Source organism: Ooceraea biroi, chromosome 6, assembly GCF_003672135.1.
Source record: "Ooceraea biroi isolate clonal line C1 chromosome 6, Obir_v5.4, whole genome shotgun sequence".
Classification (NCBI taxonomy): domain Eukaryota; kingdom Metazoa; phylum Arthropoda; class Insecta; order Hymenoptera; family Formicidae; genus Ooceraea; species Ooceraea biroi.
This window is the reverse complement of record NC_039511.1, coordinates 3537100-3557294: the sequence shown is the minus strand read 5'-3', so window position 1 is coordinate 3557294 and position 20195 is coordinate 3537100. Positions and strand designations below refer to the sequence as shown.

At 44.1% G+C, this 20195-nt stretch overlaps 3 protein-coding genes across 5 annotated transcripts; 1 reads left to right on the top strand and 2 right to left on the bottom strand.

The window, feature by feature from the left end:
• Positions 1–11315: 11315 nt before the first annotated feature.
• Positions 11316–12892, bottom strand: LOC105284059 (nitric oxide synthase-interacting protein homolog). The gene is made up of 5 exons (XM_011347284.3): positions 12565–12892; positions 12391–12502; positions 11907–12301; positions 11715–11823; positions 11316–11602 (listed from the first exon to the last, which is right to left on the bottom strand). The coding sequence occupies exons 1-5, from the start codon at positions 12738–12740 to the stop codon at positions 11531–11533; spliced, it is 864 nt and encodes a 287-aa protein (XP_011345586.1). The 5' UTR covers positions 12741–12892; the 3' UTR covers positions 11316–11530.
• A 1429-nt stretch (positions 12893–14321) lies between these two features.
• LOC105284060 (protein SREK1IP1) lies at positions 14322–15719 on the bottom strand. 3 transcript variants are annotated; one of them, XM_011347285.2, is made up of 2 exons: positions 15227–15719; positions 14322–15029 (listed from the first exon to the last, which is right to left on the bottom strand). In XM_011347285.2, the coding sequence occupies exons 1-2, from the start codon at positions 15277–15279 to the stop codon at positions 14576–14578; spliced, it is 507 nt and encodes a 168-aa protein (XP_011345587.1). In that variant the 5' UTR covers positions 15280–15719; the 3' UTR covers positions 14322–14575. The 3 variants fall into 3 exon arrangements, with proteins under 3 accessions (XP_011345587.1, XP_011345589.1, XP_011345588.1); XM_011347287.2 differs by having other exon boundaries at positions 15503–15717; XM_011347286.3 differs by having other exon boundaries at positions 15509–15716.
• A 298-nt stretch (positions 15720–16017) lies between these two features.
• LOC105284062 (heat shock protein 83) lies at positions 16018–19537 on the top strand. Its single transcript, XM_011347288.3, has 3 exons — positions 16018–16366; positions 16911–17029; positions 17120–19537. The coding sequence occupies exons 1-3, from the start codon at positions 16217–16219 to the stop codon at positions 19017–19019; spliced, it is 2169 nt and encodes a 722-aa protein (XP_011345590.1). The 5' UTR covers positions 16018–16216; the 3' UTR covers positions 19020–19537.
• The last annotated feature ends 658 nt before the right edge of the window (positions 19538–20195 follow it).

Below are 20195 nucleotides of genomic sequence, written 5' to 3'. Positions count from 1 at the left end.
CATCGTGGCATCTCAATTGAGAGAACATATGAGTTTCATAATAACAAGAAAGTCGAGCCGCATGCGACCCTTCTATCGACGACGTGCGCGAGACGGCGTACGTCTTCCTCTCTTAAAAGAGAAGAGAAAAGAAATAAGGCTACCCTCAGTCGAGGTGGTATCGTAAGCGTCAGGAAATGCTCGCAGGATGAATCACGTATAGCTGTTGCTGCAGAAAAACGCCGTGAAAACAATTATACGGAGATCTGCGATTAGTCCGCATTCGTTCAGTGTGCATAAATAAATAATATCGACAAATTTCGTCGGAAATGTGATTCGTTCCTCGTTATTTGATCGTGTAACTTTACCGCGACGTGTTTTGCAGCAACGAGGAATCAATACGCCTCACGATCAAATCGGAAAAACACACATATATGTACGCATGCAAGAATACCGTTGTTTTCCTTAATTGCGCTCTTCACTCTGAACTCGCGTCACTGGAATCTCCCGCGACCGAGCCGATCGCACTGTATTAATTAGCGCTAATTACACGAGCTAAGCTCTGCCTCGGACCTGTACATATCCCATACGGCCTGGACGTTTGTAACGGAGCGGTAATTGTTATCGTCAATACGCTTGTGCGGCACGGTTTACGATCGGCATCGACGTTTGAAGTGACCACAGCCTGCTCCCTATCCCCCGGATAAATCTGCCTCGTCCACTCATTAGCGTGATATTTTTCGGTAACCGGAGATCAGTCCTCTGTTGATTAATTTACCGTGATTTCATAGCGCTCTCCGCGCTGCTTATCCAATTATTTACAACGAGGAGCATTTTCGCGTTTTCAATAACGATTTTCGAGATCTTTGTTAGCACCGCGTCATCGCCATTGACAAAATGTAAAAATAAAACGTGCGACATTTTTTTTCCTCCGACCGAGAATGTCGATACGTCGAAAATAGTGTAAAAAGGATAGAAAGTATAATCTCTATATATTCGACATATAAAACTTGCAATTCTTTTTTGTATAATAAATATTCTTGTGCTGTGACATACAGGGTGTCCCGGGTTTTAACCGACAAACTGCGGGAGCATATTCTACTAGTGGAAATAAGAAAAAATTCTTATATCGAGTTTGCTTAGAAATGCTTTATTACAAAGTTATAAACCAATATTGAAAAGAAATATCAGATAAGTAACAACGGAACATAGTGTAGAATTTGGAAGGTCGAAGATGTTTATGTTACGTGTATTCACATGTATTCATGTTCACTATGTTGAAACGATTCAGTATGATTGTTACTTTCACAACAGTAGCTGTTAGATTTCAATCGTCGTGTCAACTAGCAATTACTATCAGAATGCCAAAAGTGTTTTCAAATGAGGAATACACCGATATTCATTTCGTGTACGGATTCTGTGACGGAAATGCACGAGCTGCCGTACGAGAGTATCGACGTAGATTTCCTAACAGGAGAGTACCAGATAGATTTAAAGCAACGAATTACTAATTCAGTTACTGAGATGCAACAAAATTTTCAGGAATGTCGTACCGTAACAAATTCTGTACTACGTCGATGTCTAGCTTGTATCGATGTGCAAGGACAACATTTTGAAATGCGTCACTAAATCATTGCGTAGATAATTTTTATTTTTGTGAAAAAATCCGTTGTTACTTATCTGATATTTCTTTTGAATATTGGTTTATAACTTTGTAATAAAGCATTTCTAAGCAAACTCGATATAAGAATTTTTTCTTATTTCCACTAGTAGAATATGCTCCCGCAGTTTGTCGGTTAAAACCCGGGACACCCTGTATACTTGGAACTTTCACGCGTGTAATATACGCGTGCGATCGCTTCTTTAAATATTCATTAAACACTCAAGAACGCATACCGATATCTCTTCAATAGAATTAACATCAGCACGATAACACCTACTCATCTAATTGCAAGCCAAACTATATTATTACATTTCGTAATCATTGACGCCATAATTAAGAAATCGAGGAGCGGCGAATCGAGGAGCGGTGATCGAGATCGGGGGACGTTGCACCTATGTATTTTCGTCTTCGTATTTCTCTCGTATTCGCGTATTATTTTACTTCGATCACCGCTGCGAAAGCGTTGTTATATCCTCGAGTTTCTTCGAGTACTGACCGGCGATTCCGGAATTCATTTCTTAGCATTGATTGGTAAGGCGACACTGACTGTCCTCTCGTAACGTAATACTTTCTCAGAAACAACTATACAATTATTGTGTCATCCTTTCATTGTGGTGACAACTACGCTAAATCATATTCTATTTTATTCCTGTCCTTTCCAATAATAAATCTTCTATCAAAATAATAAGCGTTCCGACGGGGGAATATTAATTTATTCGAGAGTGAAGACGTTAAGATAATTAGTATATCGATAACAATCTTACCTTCAGATTTGTATCGAGCCCTTCCATGCGTCCATTCATTTGGCTGGACCGTGCCTGCAACAAGCGATTGCGAAGCATCAAATTATTGAGTCTTAATTGATTCAGCTGTCGCGCGAATTTTTATAATTGGACGCCTGCCTTCTGTGAGACGTTTTATCATTTGTGCATCGGGATGTGAAAGAAACAAGACGGGTAAACTTCACGCCCAAATGGATGAGACGGCGAATTAAGAGGTAAATTAAGATCCAGTAATAACGCGCGAGAGGAACGGCAATACTTTACAGGTAAGATGAAGAAAAATAAATAACACGTGAGACTCTTTATTCACATATGTAATTACATGGACACGTATATAATTTCGTTTGTAAAAAACAAATTAAATTCAAGATTAATTATCTTATAAAATTCTATACCACACACCCTCAGAAAGGATTTCTGATAACAAGACGAAAAATATTCTTGACTAATTTAATCGTATTACAAGTATAAAAAATATGAAAATAAAACAATTTTTAATTAAAATCAGTCATTTCTATTCTTCTCTCTCGAATTAAATAAGATTGTCTTACTGTCTTCAGACAAGAGTAACATATACAAATTTATGCTTATATATTCTTGTATGTAGAATAATTTGATATTAGCGCCACTTTATAGTAGGCTTTGTCGATGTCGACGCATCATTTTCTCACAGTCGCTCGTCGACTCGGCGCTTCTGCGTCCTTTATTCGGATAAAACGGCCAATATTTATGTGTTGCAATCGAAAATCGGGAAAGATTTACAATGAATAAGTGCAATACTCTACAAGAAATATTAAAAGATATGGAAATGTAAGTAAGTATATACAATATACTTACTTGAGAAATAAGATTCGAGATAAGAGACATTTCCATACCTTTTAATGTTTCTTGTAGAGTATTGCACTTATTCATTGTAAATAACAGAAACACAGAAATACTTTCCCGATTTTCGATTGCAACACATAAATATTGGCCGTTTTGTGCAGATTCTACAAATTCTCTTAGAAGAATAGAATAAGATGTCTTTTAGATCTCACAATATTCTTAAATCAAGAATATTTTGAACTTGCTACAAATTTTTATCTAAATCCTTCTGAGAAAATTAATGAGATAGCACCAAGATTATTTTAATCTAGATTTTCGAATTTTCTATTCAAGATTAAAATATGCTTCTTTTCAATAATAAATATGTTGTCGCTATAGCGATGTTATTTTATGATAGATTAAAGAGTAATAGCATTAAGTCCAGAAATCTTTTCTGTGGGAGCAAGATTACAACGTATTGTGGTACAGAAATTGAGTAAAAGGCTGTTTTTATTCACAGATCTAACATGATTTGTATAATTAGTGATATATAAAACTGATACTGTAAGAAATGAATCTGAAATATATGATATTAGCGACCCGATGCACAATACAAACACAATAACGAGATATAAGGATTATACCAGGTGCACCGAGCACTTGTTAGGCTCTTATTCTCCATTGTCACATTACAGCGAGCATCTGCGCCCTTGAGGAACAGAATCGATTCTACTCGCGAGTGTGTAAGGGGATCTCTAAGTTTTTGCTAGCTGCAACACGAGTATCTCGAAGAACTACTACTCGCTTATCGATTCAATCGCATGTACACAACAAATAAATACATACATGAATGCACAAGAAAACTTTTCCGTTACAGGTGTCTTATATACATTTACAAATGAGTGGCCTGCAGTAACGAGGTGTCGAGAGCATCAGTTTCGATAATCTTACCTTCAAATCTGCTTAGGAGTGTCTTACGTGTCCATTCACGCGGCCTCATAGCGCCGGTATCTGCAAGAAACGGATTAACCATGAAATCTGTAACGTGTACACGATGCAGGGAGATTAAAAGAAAATCCGCGTGGGAGAACTCGTGGGAGGACACCCTAAAGCACAACTCGACGAGCACAAAACGTAACACATTTGCTCGTTTCCGAAAGCAACCGCGATTGAATCCCGATTACGTAAGCATACGGACAACGGAGTGTGCAACAATTTAACCACGTGATTATATAAACATCATCAGCGCCTGTGCCTGACATATTATGCCTTGCCGACGACATCCCCTATCGTCGTTACATTGACGAGTCGCAAAAACAGCCCCTTCGCCTACAGGTACGTGCTCGCCTCGGACAGGCGCACGGCAACGATTTAGGATATTATTAACGCCGGGAAGATTCCGGGTCGATATCAGCTTGTTAACGCCGAAAAATGGCCGCTCGGCGAGATCGGACGAAACGATTTTCTTTCTCGTGACTAACACGACAGCCTTATTTTCAACGCGAATCAGCGTAAGAGCAGTGATTACTATTTTACGTAATCTCCGCAGCCGCGAGTGTGTCACGGATATAAGATCACGTGAAGTAAGGAAAGTATTGCATACGATATCGATACATGTACGTACCCCGAGGAAGAGATTTGCGTTGACCATAAAGGAAAGAGGAGTCTAATGTCATGGGTGGCGACACGTCGTTAGCATCCTTCTCGTAGCATGCTAGCGAATATCGTGCACCTGCGCTCGGGAGAGCCAATCGATTCGAATCTTTCGTACGAGAATCGCTCACCTGGATTGAAATAAAAAGCGAGTGGAAAATCGTGCGAGAGAAATTTCGATTGTTCCGTGGCAGGAAGGAACGGCGCGTAAGGAGCGTGACATTGCATTATTAATCTGAGCAATGACGTGATAAGTAATGTTGCGCAATACCTTCGCGGGATAAACAGCATCGGAAAAATATTATAAATATTTACTAGCCCGCTGTGTGAAGAGCATTGGTTTCCGCATCCGCGTGTACAGTACGGTACTGCGAGCACCGCTCTTCGAAAAACAGCCGGACCGCGCTTACCGGATCGGCAATGTCAAGGCGACCGACTCGCTTATTTCCTTATCAATGCGCAGCGATTACGTAATCGGGGCCCGAAGTGCGGTGCACCGATATCCGACTCCGGCGCCCTCGATGCACGTTGTGTGCTTGACCTGCGACGCGGAACAGGCACGCGCACGCGTAATCAAGGCCGCAGCGTTACATTCGCAACGATTCCGTTATGTAAATTTAAATCGCGCGCTTTCGCGATTAACACTACCGCTATCAACCGGTCCGACGCGTTTCGACGCGCCTGCAAAGGATTTCTAATTTAATATTGAAGCGGAAAAATCGCGCGCGGGACCCGGGCGCCCAACGCGGCGTGGCCTCGTCGAGGGATACCTGTCGACATTGAATGTTACAACGCTGTAAACACGTCGCTCCGAGCAAACGGGAAGAGCAATCCCTGGATCGTTCTCCCGCGATTCATTGCGGCCGGGTGATTCGATTAAATTAAACGCGACGAGCGTTCTTACAGCGCGGATGCGTCATCGCGCGGCAGACGCCCGCACGAAAATCGCATTTCGCGTCTCGTGCGAGTTCCTCGTGAAAATAATTATCACGCGCGAGAGCACGGCAGCGGAGAGCCGGCCGACTCGGATCCGCGTCCCGCATTCGCTGACCGGTATTATGTACCCTTACGAGCCTAATGCGATTTGCATTTGAAATACTTTGACCTTTTCAGACGTGTGTATGCAGTTCGTGGCTGTAGCTGCAGTTTACATGCGCCCTACGGGCGTCTGGCTCGCCGCATACGAATCGCAGAGAGAACTAACCACTGGTAAGTCGGAAATCAGTGTCAAACTTAGATGAGAAAAGAAAATAGGAAAACAGTCGTGAATAACACATAACGGAATATTATATAATACGATAAAATAAAATATTATATGATATAATAAAAGTAAAAAAGAGAGAAGTACAACTTTCCAAAATTGCAAAACCAGTCCTCGATATCCAGAGTTCAAAGCGAGCATTCTTCAAACATCGTGCGTTCTGGAGACGAAATTAAGTCGGTATTTGTCATCTCGATCCCGGCACACCGATTGCTTCGGATTCGTTTTTCTCCAGCCACGGACCACCATGTTGCGTCTGGAACTCAGAGCTAATTGCCCCCATAAATTATCCGCCACCGATCGCCTGCGATCGTTTGGAGATCGGCGGCGCGGGCCGGCCAACATTCTCCACGACGGAAACCGGCGGCTCGTTAATAAATGTACCACGGCAACACCCGCCGCGCCGCGCCGGTCGCACACACTTTAAGCATACGTTACGTAATGCTTCTTGCGTGTTTTGCGGTGCGCGTTACCTCATATCAAAGCAATTCTCGAGCACGGCGCGGTCATTTTCCCACCGAGGCAATTCCTCCCGCGACTCGCGCGCAAAGTAACCGTCCCCTTCTTTCCCGCCCCGCGTCCAGATCCAAGTACAATCGCATTCCGGTTTGTCGATCGTGCACGACAATGATCAACTCTCGCCGAAATCTGCCGCGTCGGATCGCGCTTATAATCCGCCCGCGAGTCCCCGCGAGTCGCATATGAATCACGGAAGATCGCGCGTGCAAAAGATCGCGATTCGCGCGAGCGGGTGGTCGCGTCCATGTCTGTCGCGTATACTTGCTTCTGGTACGATAATTGAGTGACTCGAGGAAACGATTTCTTCGGCTGTTGATCATGATCGAAGCGAACCGGGTTCGCAGCTCCGGATCGTTACGTAACGCTATCGGCAAACGGAAAGCACGGATCGCGACAACGGAGGCCGGGAGACGGGGGAGAGTCGGGAAAACTGAATCATCGATTACACTTGCGAGGCTGCCAGCGTGGACGATGGCTTCCCCTCGAGACCAACCTTGAATAAGTAATCTGCTTCTCGGGGTAATGCGCGCCGGGCGGAAAAGTCTCCGGCTCTCCGTTCGCGGATACACGGCGATATCGGGAGAGCTATCGGTCGTCGCTCGCGGTGAAAGTACATCTCGCGGTTTTGCGCCGATGTATGTACATGCACCGAGTACGTCCGCCATCGCAGCACGGGCCAATAATGACAGTCGCCGATAATAAAATTCTAATTGATTATGCATCATATCAATTTGATATTTCGAGTTGACGTGCGAAAGTCAGAGCGCTGCTGCAAGTTATCAGAAATGAGCATCGAATTTTTGTCGGGACTTGAATGAACACGAATGATGAGATTGTATGCCCCTCATTCGACCCGAAACCTTACTGTTAAATTGTAACTTGAACAGTTTTGCTAATTCGAGAATATTAATTATGAAAGTATCTAATGAGAATGCGAGCGCTCGTTAAGGGGGGAGCCTGCTTTAGAACGCTGAAAATAAGGTATATTTTACGAATTGTTTTTGGAGAAACTATACAGCGGATCATTATAAAACTTTTATGCATTTATTAGTACATGTTTAAAGATAAAAAAATTATTTTTTGATTTGAATATATCGCTTGTAGAGGTCGTCCTGGAGAAATCTTAGTGCAGCCGCGTCGCCGGCATTGCAAATTGGTGAGCATTCTCCTGCCTCCAAATTTCGTCTAAACTGAAAAATTGAAACATGTTCTCGTTATTTATGAATTCCCATCGTCGATGAACCAAAGAGAGAAGAAAAAAGTTGAAAAGTGCCAAAATGGTGGAGCTTAGAACACAAAAGTACGATTTTTAGGCAAAGTTGTTGAACTTTTTCATGCAAAAGTAATTGTTTAACTTAATGTTTTTATGAATATTAAAGGTTCATCGACGATGGGAATTCATAAATAACGAGAAAATATTTCAATTTTTCAATTTGGATGAAATTTGGAGGCAGGAGAATGCTCACCAATTTGCAATGCCGGCTGCACTAAGATGCCTCCAGGACGACCTCTACAGGCGATATATTCAACTCAAAAAATAATTTTTGTTATCTTTAAACATGTACTAATAAATGCATCAAAGTTTTATAATGATCCGCTGTATAGTTTCTCCAAAAAAATTCGTAAAATTATACCTTATTTTCAACGTTCTAAAGCAAGCTCCCCCCTTAAACAATCAAAGCAGATGAATGCATAAAGAATACGGAAATCGACCGGCGACTACCGGTCAAACACCCGCTCGTGTAATCGAAAGAATCATCCTCCAGCCGTTCCTTGAATTTCCGTTTCGTAACCAGTCGATGCAGTAGACGTAGGATGCATAGATAACGCTAATTACCCTTTTAAAAAATCTAGACGAGCTGGCAAACAAACGGGCAATCAAGATTCCGTGCTGAAGGAAGAACACCGCTCATTCCAAGACGCGGGGAACGTGATTGCGACGATCATCGTACGGATATCGAATGAAAAGCTTGCAAAATTTCTCCAAAATTCAAGCGACTCGCCTACGCGACAGTTACGATATTTCTCGCGCATGTGAAATACGTTTCCGCGGACTTTTCACAACTGGTTTACCGCTTATGTAATCGTATCGCCGCTTAGTTCTGCACATCTCGTCGCTTTTAACCATTATGCAACGGCCGACTGATACGGACGGCATAATTTTTCACTTATATATTCCGCGATTGCCGACCGAATACATCCGGAGCGCAAAGTGACGCGTCGGTTTACGCCTTCCCGACAGTTCACGTACGCAGAAACACCACCCCGACTAAACCGAGTCAGCGTTGATGATAAACTCTTTGAATCGAAAAGTATTTCATTCTCTCTCGCGAACCATCCCGAGTCGAAATTTTGCGCCTACTTTAATGCTTTTAGCAGTCGTACGAACCTACTTTTAGGAAAATAGAACCTAGAACTCTTACATTGAAACTCAAACTCCTACGAACAGATGTTAAGATGCTATTCGGCTGTAATCTTGATCGTAACCTGCTTTGACGCTCTAGCGGCAAAAAAGGAAATTTCGCACATATTTTAGTGTTAAAGTAGTAGCTAAATAGACGCCGAATAACGCCTCAAACGAAGAATTCGAGGTTCAATGTAGAACTAAAATTTCGACTCGGGATCTCTCTTCAGATCGATTCTTCAAAGATATGAATTACTGTCCTTTTTTTGGAGTTTTACCATCTCGTTTACCTTTCGCAATGAATCAAATTGAAGAGTCACGTCGAGATCGTCTCCAAATCAAGGAACATAATTTTCTTATCCATTTCTTTCTTTCGCTGCGATTTAAATCGCTGAGCTGGACCTTGCAGGCACCCTCAAAGGCGTCTTAAAAATTGCGCGGAAAATATAATAATACTTCCGGCTAGGTGGAAACGGGCCTAAAAGACTCGCAAGCGGAATTTACCATCAGAATTCGTTCATCTCGAGGAGAACTCGCATAGAAAGCAGTCGCGTACGCGCTGTATGCACGTCTGTTTAGAAAAGCTCTCTAGGAGCCGAGAGGGACTCCGAGCTCGAGATGCAGAGTGCATGCGTAACAACGCGAGCCGCGTGTGCGTGCGTGCGTGTTCACGCGGCAGCGTGTTGTACATGCGTGCGCGCCGGCGATAAGAGTCGCGTCGCGTTATATCATCGTCTACGAGGATCGTTGTGTGCGATACGTGATACCGCGCGATACGTCGCCGTAAGTTCCTCCAGCCATTGAACCATCGCTCGCTCGCCCGCTTCAATTGCGCGGGCTGCAATAAATTGGAGCGGACGAGCGGGCTAGCACGCGGACGCGCTCCCGAGAACCCCGACCATCGCGCTCGCGCCGATCGTTTAGCGCGAGAGGACCCGCCGAATCGTCCCGGCGGATCTCGCGCATCCCCGCACGCGTATCGTAGGCCGCATCGCGGTCGCACGCGTGCGACATCCACCGCGGAAACTCGTGTTCCCGCGTTTTTTTTACACCGAACAGAATCTGCTGTCCGAATGACTGAAATAAAAAAACTTCATGACCACGTGATCGATAAAATGTCATGTTGTGTCCACTCTTAAAAAAGCCGTGTTAATAAATATTGAATCGAAATCATTGTTGCCTCTTTTCCGCGATGCTGGGTTCTCTCGCTTGGCTCGAACTTCGTGTTGCGAATGCCAGAATGTGATAGTGGCTGTCAGTGCGGTTATATTGATAAAATATTGATAAATAAAACATTAATATTGAAAAATAAAATAGCGCGCGCCTGTGTTGCTAGTGTACATAAAAGAGTGCGAAGATCGCGAATAAACTGCGCGGAATTTCGCAAGCCTGAGGCTGGAGAGGTACCTTGGCCATTTGAACGCCACAACTTTAAGGATCGGAAGGCTCCTTTTATTATTATGATGTATTTGGAACGCCGCCTTCAGGCGGCCGCAAACGCTTCGCGGGCCGACGAACGGTCGAAATTGAAGCTGGATGGGGCGCGCTCGCGCGAGATTCCACCCGGCTATCTCGCGGCAGATAAATCGACAATCGATGCATTTGCGTGTCCTACTTACGTTAACGGGTGTCAATCAGTGCTCAAGTCGCAGCACTCGGACACGCGAGGGGAACGTCCCGCGTCGCCGCCGCTGTCCCTGGAGTTCGGCTCGCGAGCAATCGCGCGGAATCCTCGCGAGCTCTCTGTCGCAAACGAGAGAAGAGAAGAACGCGCGTGTCGGCGCGGAAACGCTCTCGCGCCGTGGAGGACGACGCGCGACTCGCGCTCGCGGCGCGCGCCGTCGGTTCGCAGCGATAATCGCGACTCGAGAAAGTTAACGCACTTGAGGAGCTGTCGCACTCACCTCTTCGCCGTCGTTTGACGTCTCGTCGCTCGCGTGTCCCACGCCGCGTGGGCCCGCATGGTCTGCTCACATCGCCGCGTCCGGTCGTGGAAACGTAAAAAACGCACGTAACACGCACGCACGCACGAAACTCGCGGTCGTCTTTCGAACGCGCGCGCGGACCCGACGGCGATTAACGCAGCGGCGAACCGTTACCGCCGCCCTGCCGATTGCCGCTTACCATCTGCGAGCTCCCGTCAAAAAATCGTACCGACCGAGATGGCGCCACGGTCGCCGTTCCCGCCAGTTCAAGGCATTGCCATAGTCCTTTGTATTTTCGATAAAAAATAAAAAAGATTCAAGGCAATACGTTTTATATATTTTATTTATATATTGTGCAATATTGTATTTATATAGTTTTTATATCATCACGAGATAACGTCATTAATTAACGCTAAAATAGATCTGAAAATCAGTCGGTGGATTTAAAAAATGATTAGATAATATCTTAATTTATATTCGAATTTGTACATCCTTAATTAATCAGAAACCTATATACACATAAATAATGCAAATCGCTCTTCATGCCTGCAGTACTGGCCTTTCGTGTCGGCCCTCCAATGAATCGTTAACAGAAGCATAGCCAGTACCACCCTACAAAATGATGAATATGGACGTTACTTGCAGTAATTTTATCCATGTGTTATCCCTACTATCTTCTTCGGTCCATATCGTTGCTATATATTACGCCATTTATATTACTAACCCTTTGCATAGGAATAATATCGGACGGCGTCAACTTGGAGCTGTCCAATGGATGGATCCAATCCTTCTTTATCAACTTCTCCACGCATTCCATCGTAACCACGTCGCCACTGAAAATACGAAACGTGCAAACGCACTCGTGCGATATAATATTAATATCAATAATTAATTCAAGATAGCTTGTCGCACTTACGTTGTTTTGATCACGGCACAAGGTACGTTGTTGCCTAAAACGTCATGAGTGATAGGGCACATGTATCTCGCTTGCTTGACGATGTGCGACCGTTTGTCATCTGGATCCTGAATTAGCGTGAATTTCACGGGAATCAGATCTTTCATTTTCAATCGATTGCCACTGAGAGGGCAGTAGATGGTCTTGTCGGGCTTCTGTGGAGTGATTTCCTTAGCTTCCGGCGTTTTCGAGGGTATCCAGAAGCTCGGTAGCACTTTGTCCTTGCCATTTTTCATGTTAGATACCGAAGCACCGTCCGTCGCATTGGAGTCGTGCGTCACGATGGTCTTCTCGCCCTTCAGGAAGTTTTGCAGCTTTTTTAACTCCTCGTTGGCAGTTTGCACCCGTGACTGTTCCTGCAGCAAAGGTATCGAATATGATAGAAACGTTGTGTCAGTCGTCCAAATTTTTGAACGATCCAATAACTCCCTCGTAACTTGCCTACCTCCACCTTTTGCTTCTGCTTCTCATACTCCTTCAATTTCCTCGCGTACTCCTTTTTCTTGGTCAAAATGTATTCCAATATTGCTTCCTTGTCGAACAAATAGCCGTCCTTCCTGCACGAAGAGGGTCATGAAACAATATTCGAAGAAATGTACGCAATGTAGTTGATACGTACGTTATTACAGGATTTCTGCACGGCTGCAGCGTCAGGCAACAACAGTCGAAATCCTTTACGGAATCCTTGCCGATTCGCTGGCTGTTGGTGCCATAACCCGACGCTGCGGCGTCCTTCTTTTTCTCGTGATACGTGTACACCGCACCCGCGGTACAATTCCTCGCGTGTCGCGTCATTGTTGCTGATTCTTCTCTTTCGGGTCCTTTTTATTATTTCTTCCTTCGAATGCGTTAATTTCTCTCAGTTCGTCGACAGCGATCACACCCCGCTGGCTCCTCGTAATATCGCCACTCGAGCCACGGTCTTACATACAGGTCTGGAAACTACCTCTAATTTCAGTGGTGGGAGTATGGCCGCTTTTTGAAGCACATTTAGTTTCTAGCATAACCACTACTCGTCGCTGTCATCGATGTCCGCAGATAAATATAACCTGAAAAACCGGAGATAAGAACCCACGTGTGTTCATGACTCTTATTGAAAAACGGTTATTGACTACAAAAGTTATCGAAACGTTTATTGAAATGACGAAATGGTATGCGGTACCGAATTGCAAGACCGGCAGTAAAACCGAGCAGAAACGTTCTTTATTTCGAGTGCCGAAAGACATTGTTACTTGGACAAAGTGGGAAAAAGCTATTACCCGCAAAAATAAAATAAAAAGATAAAGGACAGATTTAAACATAAAATCCTGATGGAAAAAATATAATAAAATTTTGCTAAAATGTATTTGAAAATCTCTATCAATTGATCCCGGTTCATTATCATTTCATCATAAATTTTCAAACTTTTGGAATATTAGATATAAAATTTATAATAAAATACGAAAATTTATAATAAAATATAAAAATTTATGATGAAATGTTAATGAATCGAGGTCAATTGACAGAGAGTTTCAAATACATTTCAACAAATTTTATTACATTTTTTCCATCGCGGAAGGATTCGTTTTTATTCACACTTAATTTTGAAAATAAAAACTCAATTTTATTTCATATACATATTTCACTAATTCATTTATAGTCTTAAATTATTTAAAGCGTTATTAATTTATCATATTGTTTTGTGAAGACTGCGAGTGGAATAAAGACAGACAGATATTCCCCCGGCCTCTGACGTCCCTCGTCATCCCTGCGAACATCGATCGCAACGCCTCTAGTGGCTACTAAAGAAATAAAAAGTGACACACAAAATGATCCATCTCCACCTCTGAAGTTTCCAGACCTGTATATAAGACCGTGACTCGAGCTAACCTAAATCCTAGGCTTCTCTTTGATAGTTACCAATTGAGGGACAGTGAAATTTCCCTACATCGCGAGAAGCATGGCATACAACATAAGAAAGACTCAACAAATCACCGATCTGGGCATCTATCACGTAACTTTTCCCCTAGGATGGAAAATGAAAATTTCTTCATCTCGGCAGCAAATCATAACGTAAAAGTTCACGCGAAATTTTCATTTTTCATCCTAGGGGAAAAGTTACGTGATAGATGCCCATAAATTGGAAATTTCCTAGAAACTTGTGCAGAATATTGCTTGAACGTTGATAAAAACTGTAGTCCAGTTGGCACCGCGAATGCTACAGAATATTTTCGATCCTTCTTCTTCCTTTGGACTTTATAATGACAGAAAATTCCGGAATCATCTAGAATCTAGATTGACAGATGACAAGCATTTTTAACGTGAAATTAATTGAATTACATCAGTCAACATCAGCGATTCGATAAATGATTAACGTGAATTACGAAGAAATATATATTTCTGCGATACTAACGTATTTTTTTATTTTTGCAACATGGAGTATAAAAGTAACGCATTGTGCCTCGCACGTACACGTACATATATGCACTTTTATTTCTAAATTTGACCCAACGATTAGAAGAAACATGTTAATATTTATTCTCCATCGTTACATCAAAGAAACACATAAAAATATGCAGATCACGGTCACGTAAATCGCACTCGACGATAACGGCAATTGGGAATCGCGTCCGAAGCTCGGTCACGAACGATCATTTCTTATCACCGTCGTTATTGCCCTCGGACGAGCTGCTCTTCCTCTGCCTCTTGCGCTTCTTGTGCTTGGAGCTTTTCTTTCTCTTCTTCTGTTTCCGCCGCTTCTCCTCCTCGCTCGATTCACTCTCAGACTCGCTGTCGCTCTCCGGGCTGCTCTCGCGTTTCTTACGTCTCTTCTTGGTCTTCTTCTCCTTGCGCTTCTTCTTGGCGTCCTTTAGCTTCTTCTTCAACTCACGTTCCCGCAATTCCGTCAGCGGGGTCACGTAATTTTCGTCGCTGTCGGAACTCGTGCTGCTGACGTCCAGCACGATCTCCTTGTTGGGATCGACCTTGATAAAATTGCGGCATTGATAGGTTAAGTGTCCGGCGTAACCGCATTTTTTACACGCCGGTCGTACTTGCTCCTTGTTCTGCGGGATCAGTCTGGACAGGATTTCGGGATCCATGAGTCTGCAAAAGTGAGCACACGCGCGCCATGCAATAATAGAATGCCAGAAATACATACATATGCACACGTATGTATATATGTATATATATGTACGCGACATCCACTCTACACCCTACGCACAACCATCTTTGCGTTTCCTTTATCGACATAAATGGTACTGCATCGCGGAAACCGCGGAAGTTCCGACAAACTGACGTACCGATTTCCCAAAGATACGCGTAATGACGTAATTCCACCGCGAGTTCTAGTCATGCTCGAGTGCGAGCACTAGCCCATCAAATTTAACATACATAAATGCGTAATACAATACGAATAAAGTACATATATATATATATCAATGCAACACGAGACAGGCAGAAGCTGATAACCGGATAATAATCTGATAATCGAACGCCCAATTATCGTAGCTGGCTATCGATTTGCCAACGCGAGTATGACCAATCATAACCACGCGAGACGAGCAATCTCCACCTACGCTTACGTGGAGGGATTTTCAGGAAAAACGCCCGGGAAAACGCGTGCCGATTAGAGCGAAATCGTTCTCCGATCGCGTGGAGCACCCAATACGCGCCTAGGTACGCCCAGGCACGCTTATTGTAAGATTCATCCGCGGCACATCGCCGAGAGCCCGACGCCGAAGCTGGTCGATTACTCGCATGGACGCGCGTGCACCATGCGCGCGCGCGCGCTCCCGCTCTTTCCTCGAGAAGCGGCTGTGATGATTCTAGATCCCTGGAAACATGGCGTCACTTCCGGCTACCGCGCTGATCAGCGCGGCGAGGCCGCGGGTCGATCCGAGCGGGCGCGCGTTCGCCGAGAACCGCCGCGCGAATCGCTACGCGAGGCGGGTCGCGTAATTGCGCGAGAGCGCGAGGCGCGATACCGGTCGCGGTTTCGTCCGTTAACCGGCCGTCGCGGAGCCATCTTGATAGAACGTTCTAGAAGCGGGCGCGCTTCCGCTCTCGAAACCTTCCAGAATCTTCAGAGGATATAAAAGCGACGCTGCGCGCCACTATTGAATACTCGAGTAGCGGATCACGTGCGGAGCGGTTCGTCTCTTTCGCGACATCTCGATCGGGTGTACTCGCATCGAATTTCGACCGCAATTCGTGCGTCGAGTAGTTCTTCGTACAGCTATCGACGTTGAACTAAGAGAGAGAGTTTGCTCGAAATAAAAGTGCAGCAGAGCATGCCAGAGGACGTAAGCATGGTGGACTCCGAAGAAGTTGAAACCTTCGCCTTCCAGGCCGAGATCGCTCAGTTGATGAGCTTGATCATCAACACCTTCTACTCGAACAAGGAAATCTTCATCCGTGAATTGATCTCCAACTCGTCCGATGTATGTATCGATATATATTTGTAGGAATGTCGAGTCAAGCGAATGCCGCATTGCATTTAGGTTGCTTTGTGCGAGAGATTATTTCGGTCCATAGATGAAAAAATCGTGGCTTTATTTTTTACATCTTTTTTATATTTTTATACTCTTCAAGTCGTTTCCGTATTTTATTTTATAGATGCATTCGTGTTTTACAACTTGAATGTCAAGATTCCTTTTCAATGTATTTTATCTCTCAACAATTATATTTTATATTTCGTTACATATAAAACTCAAATATTTTATAAATATATCAATACTAAAGTAAATAATAATGGTACACATAAATAATTAATTAATGTTTAATGAAAATTTAAAATTAAAATGATATATTGCATTATTTTTCTGCATCATCTCTTGTGCAAATTTAGTTATAATTTTGGATAAAATCACTATTATTGATTTTAAGTAGACAAACTCGTACGTTTGTTAAAATTCAAATATATATATTACACGAGCTAAGAAAAATTTTTTATCAATCTAATAATTTTTCTTTGAATTTGTGCAGGCGTTGGACAAGATTAGATATGAATCTCTCACAGATCCATCCAAGCTCGATACGTGCAAGGAACTGTTCATTAAAATTATTCCGAACAAGAATGACCGCACCCTGACAATTCTTGACTCGTAAGTGTCAATTTTTCATAGAAAGATGCATTTACATGACACAAGTTAACGTAACAGTTGTCATCAAATTTTATTTTTGTATTTTTACAGTGGCATTGGCATGACCAAGGCTGATCTCGTAAATAACCTTGGTACCATTGCCAAGTCTGGCACCAAGGCATTCATGGAGGCTCTCCAGGCGGGTGCTGATATCTCCATGATTGGACAGTTCGGTGTAGGTTTCTACTCGGCGTACCTCGTGGCCGACAGAGTCATCGTCATCTCGAAGCACAACGATGATGAGCAATACTTGTGGGAGTCCTCCGCTGGCGGTTCGTTCACCGTACGTCCCGACAATGGCGAGCCGATCGGTCGCGGCACCAAGATCGTCCTGCACATCAAGGAGGATCAGACAGAGTACCTCGAGGAGTCGAAGATCAAGGAGATTGTTAAGAAGCACTCGCAGTTCATCGGCTACCCCATCAAGCTCCTCGTAGAGAAGGAACGTGACAAGGAACTCAGCGAGGACGAGGAGGAGGAGCCCGCGAAGGAGGGCGAGGCTGAGGACGAGAAGCCCAAGATCGAGGACGTCGGCGAGGATGAAGATGAGGACAAGCCGAAAGACGAGAAAAAGAAGAAGAAGAAGACCATCAAGGAAAAGTACACGGAGGACGAGGAGCTGAACAAGACGAAACCGATCTGGACGAGGAATCCGGACGATATCACGCAGGAGGAGTACGGCGAGTTCTACAAGAGCTTGACCAACGACTGGGAGGATCATCTGGCTGTGAAGCACTTCTCCGTTGAGGGACAGCTGGAATTCAGGGCGCTGCTGTTCATCCCGCGCCGCGCGCCCTTCGACCTCTTCGAAAACAAGAAGAGGAAGAACAACATCAAGTTGTACGTGCGACGTGTCTTCATCATGGACAACTGCGAAGATCTGATCCCGGAGTACTTGAACTTCATCAAGGGTGTCGTGGACAGCGAGGATCTGCCGCTGAACATCTCTCGTGAGATGCTGCAACAAAACAAGATCCTGAAGGTCATCAGGAAGAATCTCGTGAAGAAGTGCCTCGAGCTCTTTGAGGAGTTGGCCGAGGACAGGGAGAATTACAAGAAGTGCTACGAGCAGTTCAGCAAGAACCTGAAACTGGGCATCCACGAGGACAGCCAGAACAGGAAGAAGCTGTCGGAGCTGCTTCGCTACCACACCTCCGCGTCCGGTGACGAGATGTCCTCGCTGAAGGACTACGTCGGCAGGATGAAGGAGAGCCAGAAGCACATCTACTACATCACCGGCGAGAGCAGGGAGCAGGTCGCCAACAGCTCGTTCGTCGAGCGCGTCAAGAAGCGTGGCTTCGAGGTCGTGTACATGACCGAGCCGATCGACGAGTACGTCGTCCAGCAGTTGAAGGAGTTCGACGGAAAGCAGCTGGTTTCCGTCACGAAGGAGGGTCTGGAGCTGCCGGAGGACGAGGACGAGAAGAAGAAGCGCGAGGAAGACAAGACCAAGTTCGAGAATCTCTGCAAGGTCATGAAGGACATCCTGGACAAGAAGGTTGAGAAGGTCGTGGTGTCCAACAGATTGGTCGACTCGCCGTGCTGTATCGTCACGTCGCAGTACGGCTGGACGGCGAACATGGAGAGGATCATGAAAGCGCAGGCGCTCCGTGACACGTCCACCATGGGATACATGGCCGCGAAGAAGCACCTCGAGATCAATCCCGATCATCCGATCATGGAGAACTTGAGGCAGAAGGTCGAGGCGGACAAGCATGACAAGTCCGTCAAGGACCTGGTCATGCTCTTGTTCGAGACCGCTCTGCTGTCGTCCGGCTTCGTCCTCGAGGACCCGCAGGTGCACGCGTCCAGAATATACAGGATGATCAAGCTCGGCCTGGGCTTCGAGGATGACGACGCGCCGGCTGAGGAAGCTGACAAAATGGAGACGGAACTGCCGACGCTGGAGGGTGACACGGAGGAGTCCTCGAGAATGGAAGAAGTAGATTAAGCCGCTCGTAAGACTCTTGTCTCGAATCCAAAGACTTTTTAGACAGTAGAAAGTGAGAGAGACTGTTCTTAATTAATTCTACTAGGAGCGCCGCGCGTATTTTTCCCTTTTTTTCATTTCAGTTTCGTTTTTCCGTATGCGCTGGCAGAACGAAGTGCCGTGTTTGTGCGAGACGCGTGCAATGGAAACATCTGTATTGATTTTACGGAATATCTAGCACAAGTTCGCGAGCACGAGTCGAATCCCGACGTATCAAGTCGAAATAACTGGACACCTAACTGGAAAGATCGATCACCGAATCTTGCGTAAAAACCATCGAAACTCGATAGAAATTTGCCACTTGATTCTGTCCAGAAGTGTTCATTATTTTACATTTTATTCGCAGATTCGCATCCCATTATCATTTTTTTACCTTCTGCGTAATTGCGTTTCACACTTCCATCATTCCACGCCATCACAAACTGGTTCTATGGTAAATGTAAGCGTGCGTAACAAAATAAATTAATCATATTAATTAATAGCTCTCGAAGTCTTTTAACCCAAACATCATTCCTGTAATAGAGTTAGTAGATAATTTATTTCTCTAATTTAGAAATAATATTTTAAATAATTTAAAGAAGGAAGATATACAGGTACTTGAAAATAGAATCAATACTCGATTGAAATAAACATCTTATACTTTTAATGTATTTTTCGTAAAGATAAATCTATTTAAAACTCTTGTACATTTATGGACGAGACAAAATTACGAGTACATTATTCGTGAATATTTATATAATATTTATCGTACTAACATTTCTTCCTTCGCAAAATCGAGAAATATAAATGAATTAAATTTCACATATATAGACATAATAATAAAATTGATATCGACTTGACGCAGACAGAAATACACCGTTTATAGTCATAATAATTCTGTTAACAAAAATAAAAGACTTTATAAAAATCAATATTTCCCGTGGATAATATACACATGTTACAAAATAAATAATAATAGAGCATATTGTTTTCCAAAATTCCTGACAAGCTTGTCTTTTCGATTGCGCTCTTCGTTTCGAAGCTCTGTACTCAAACTTCGCACGGATAAAGGAGAGCAGGAGCAGCAGCCCGACGGTAAGCAGGTGCGAGAGATGCAGCTGAGAAAGTCCGAGCGGACTGCAATTACCCTCCCCCTCC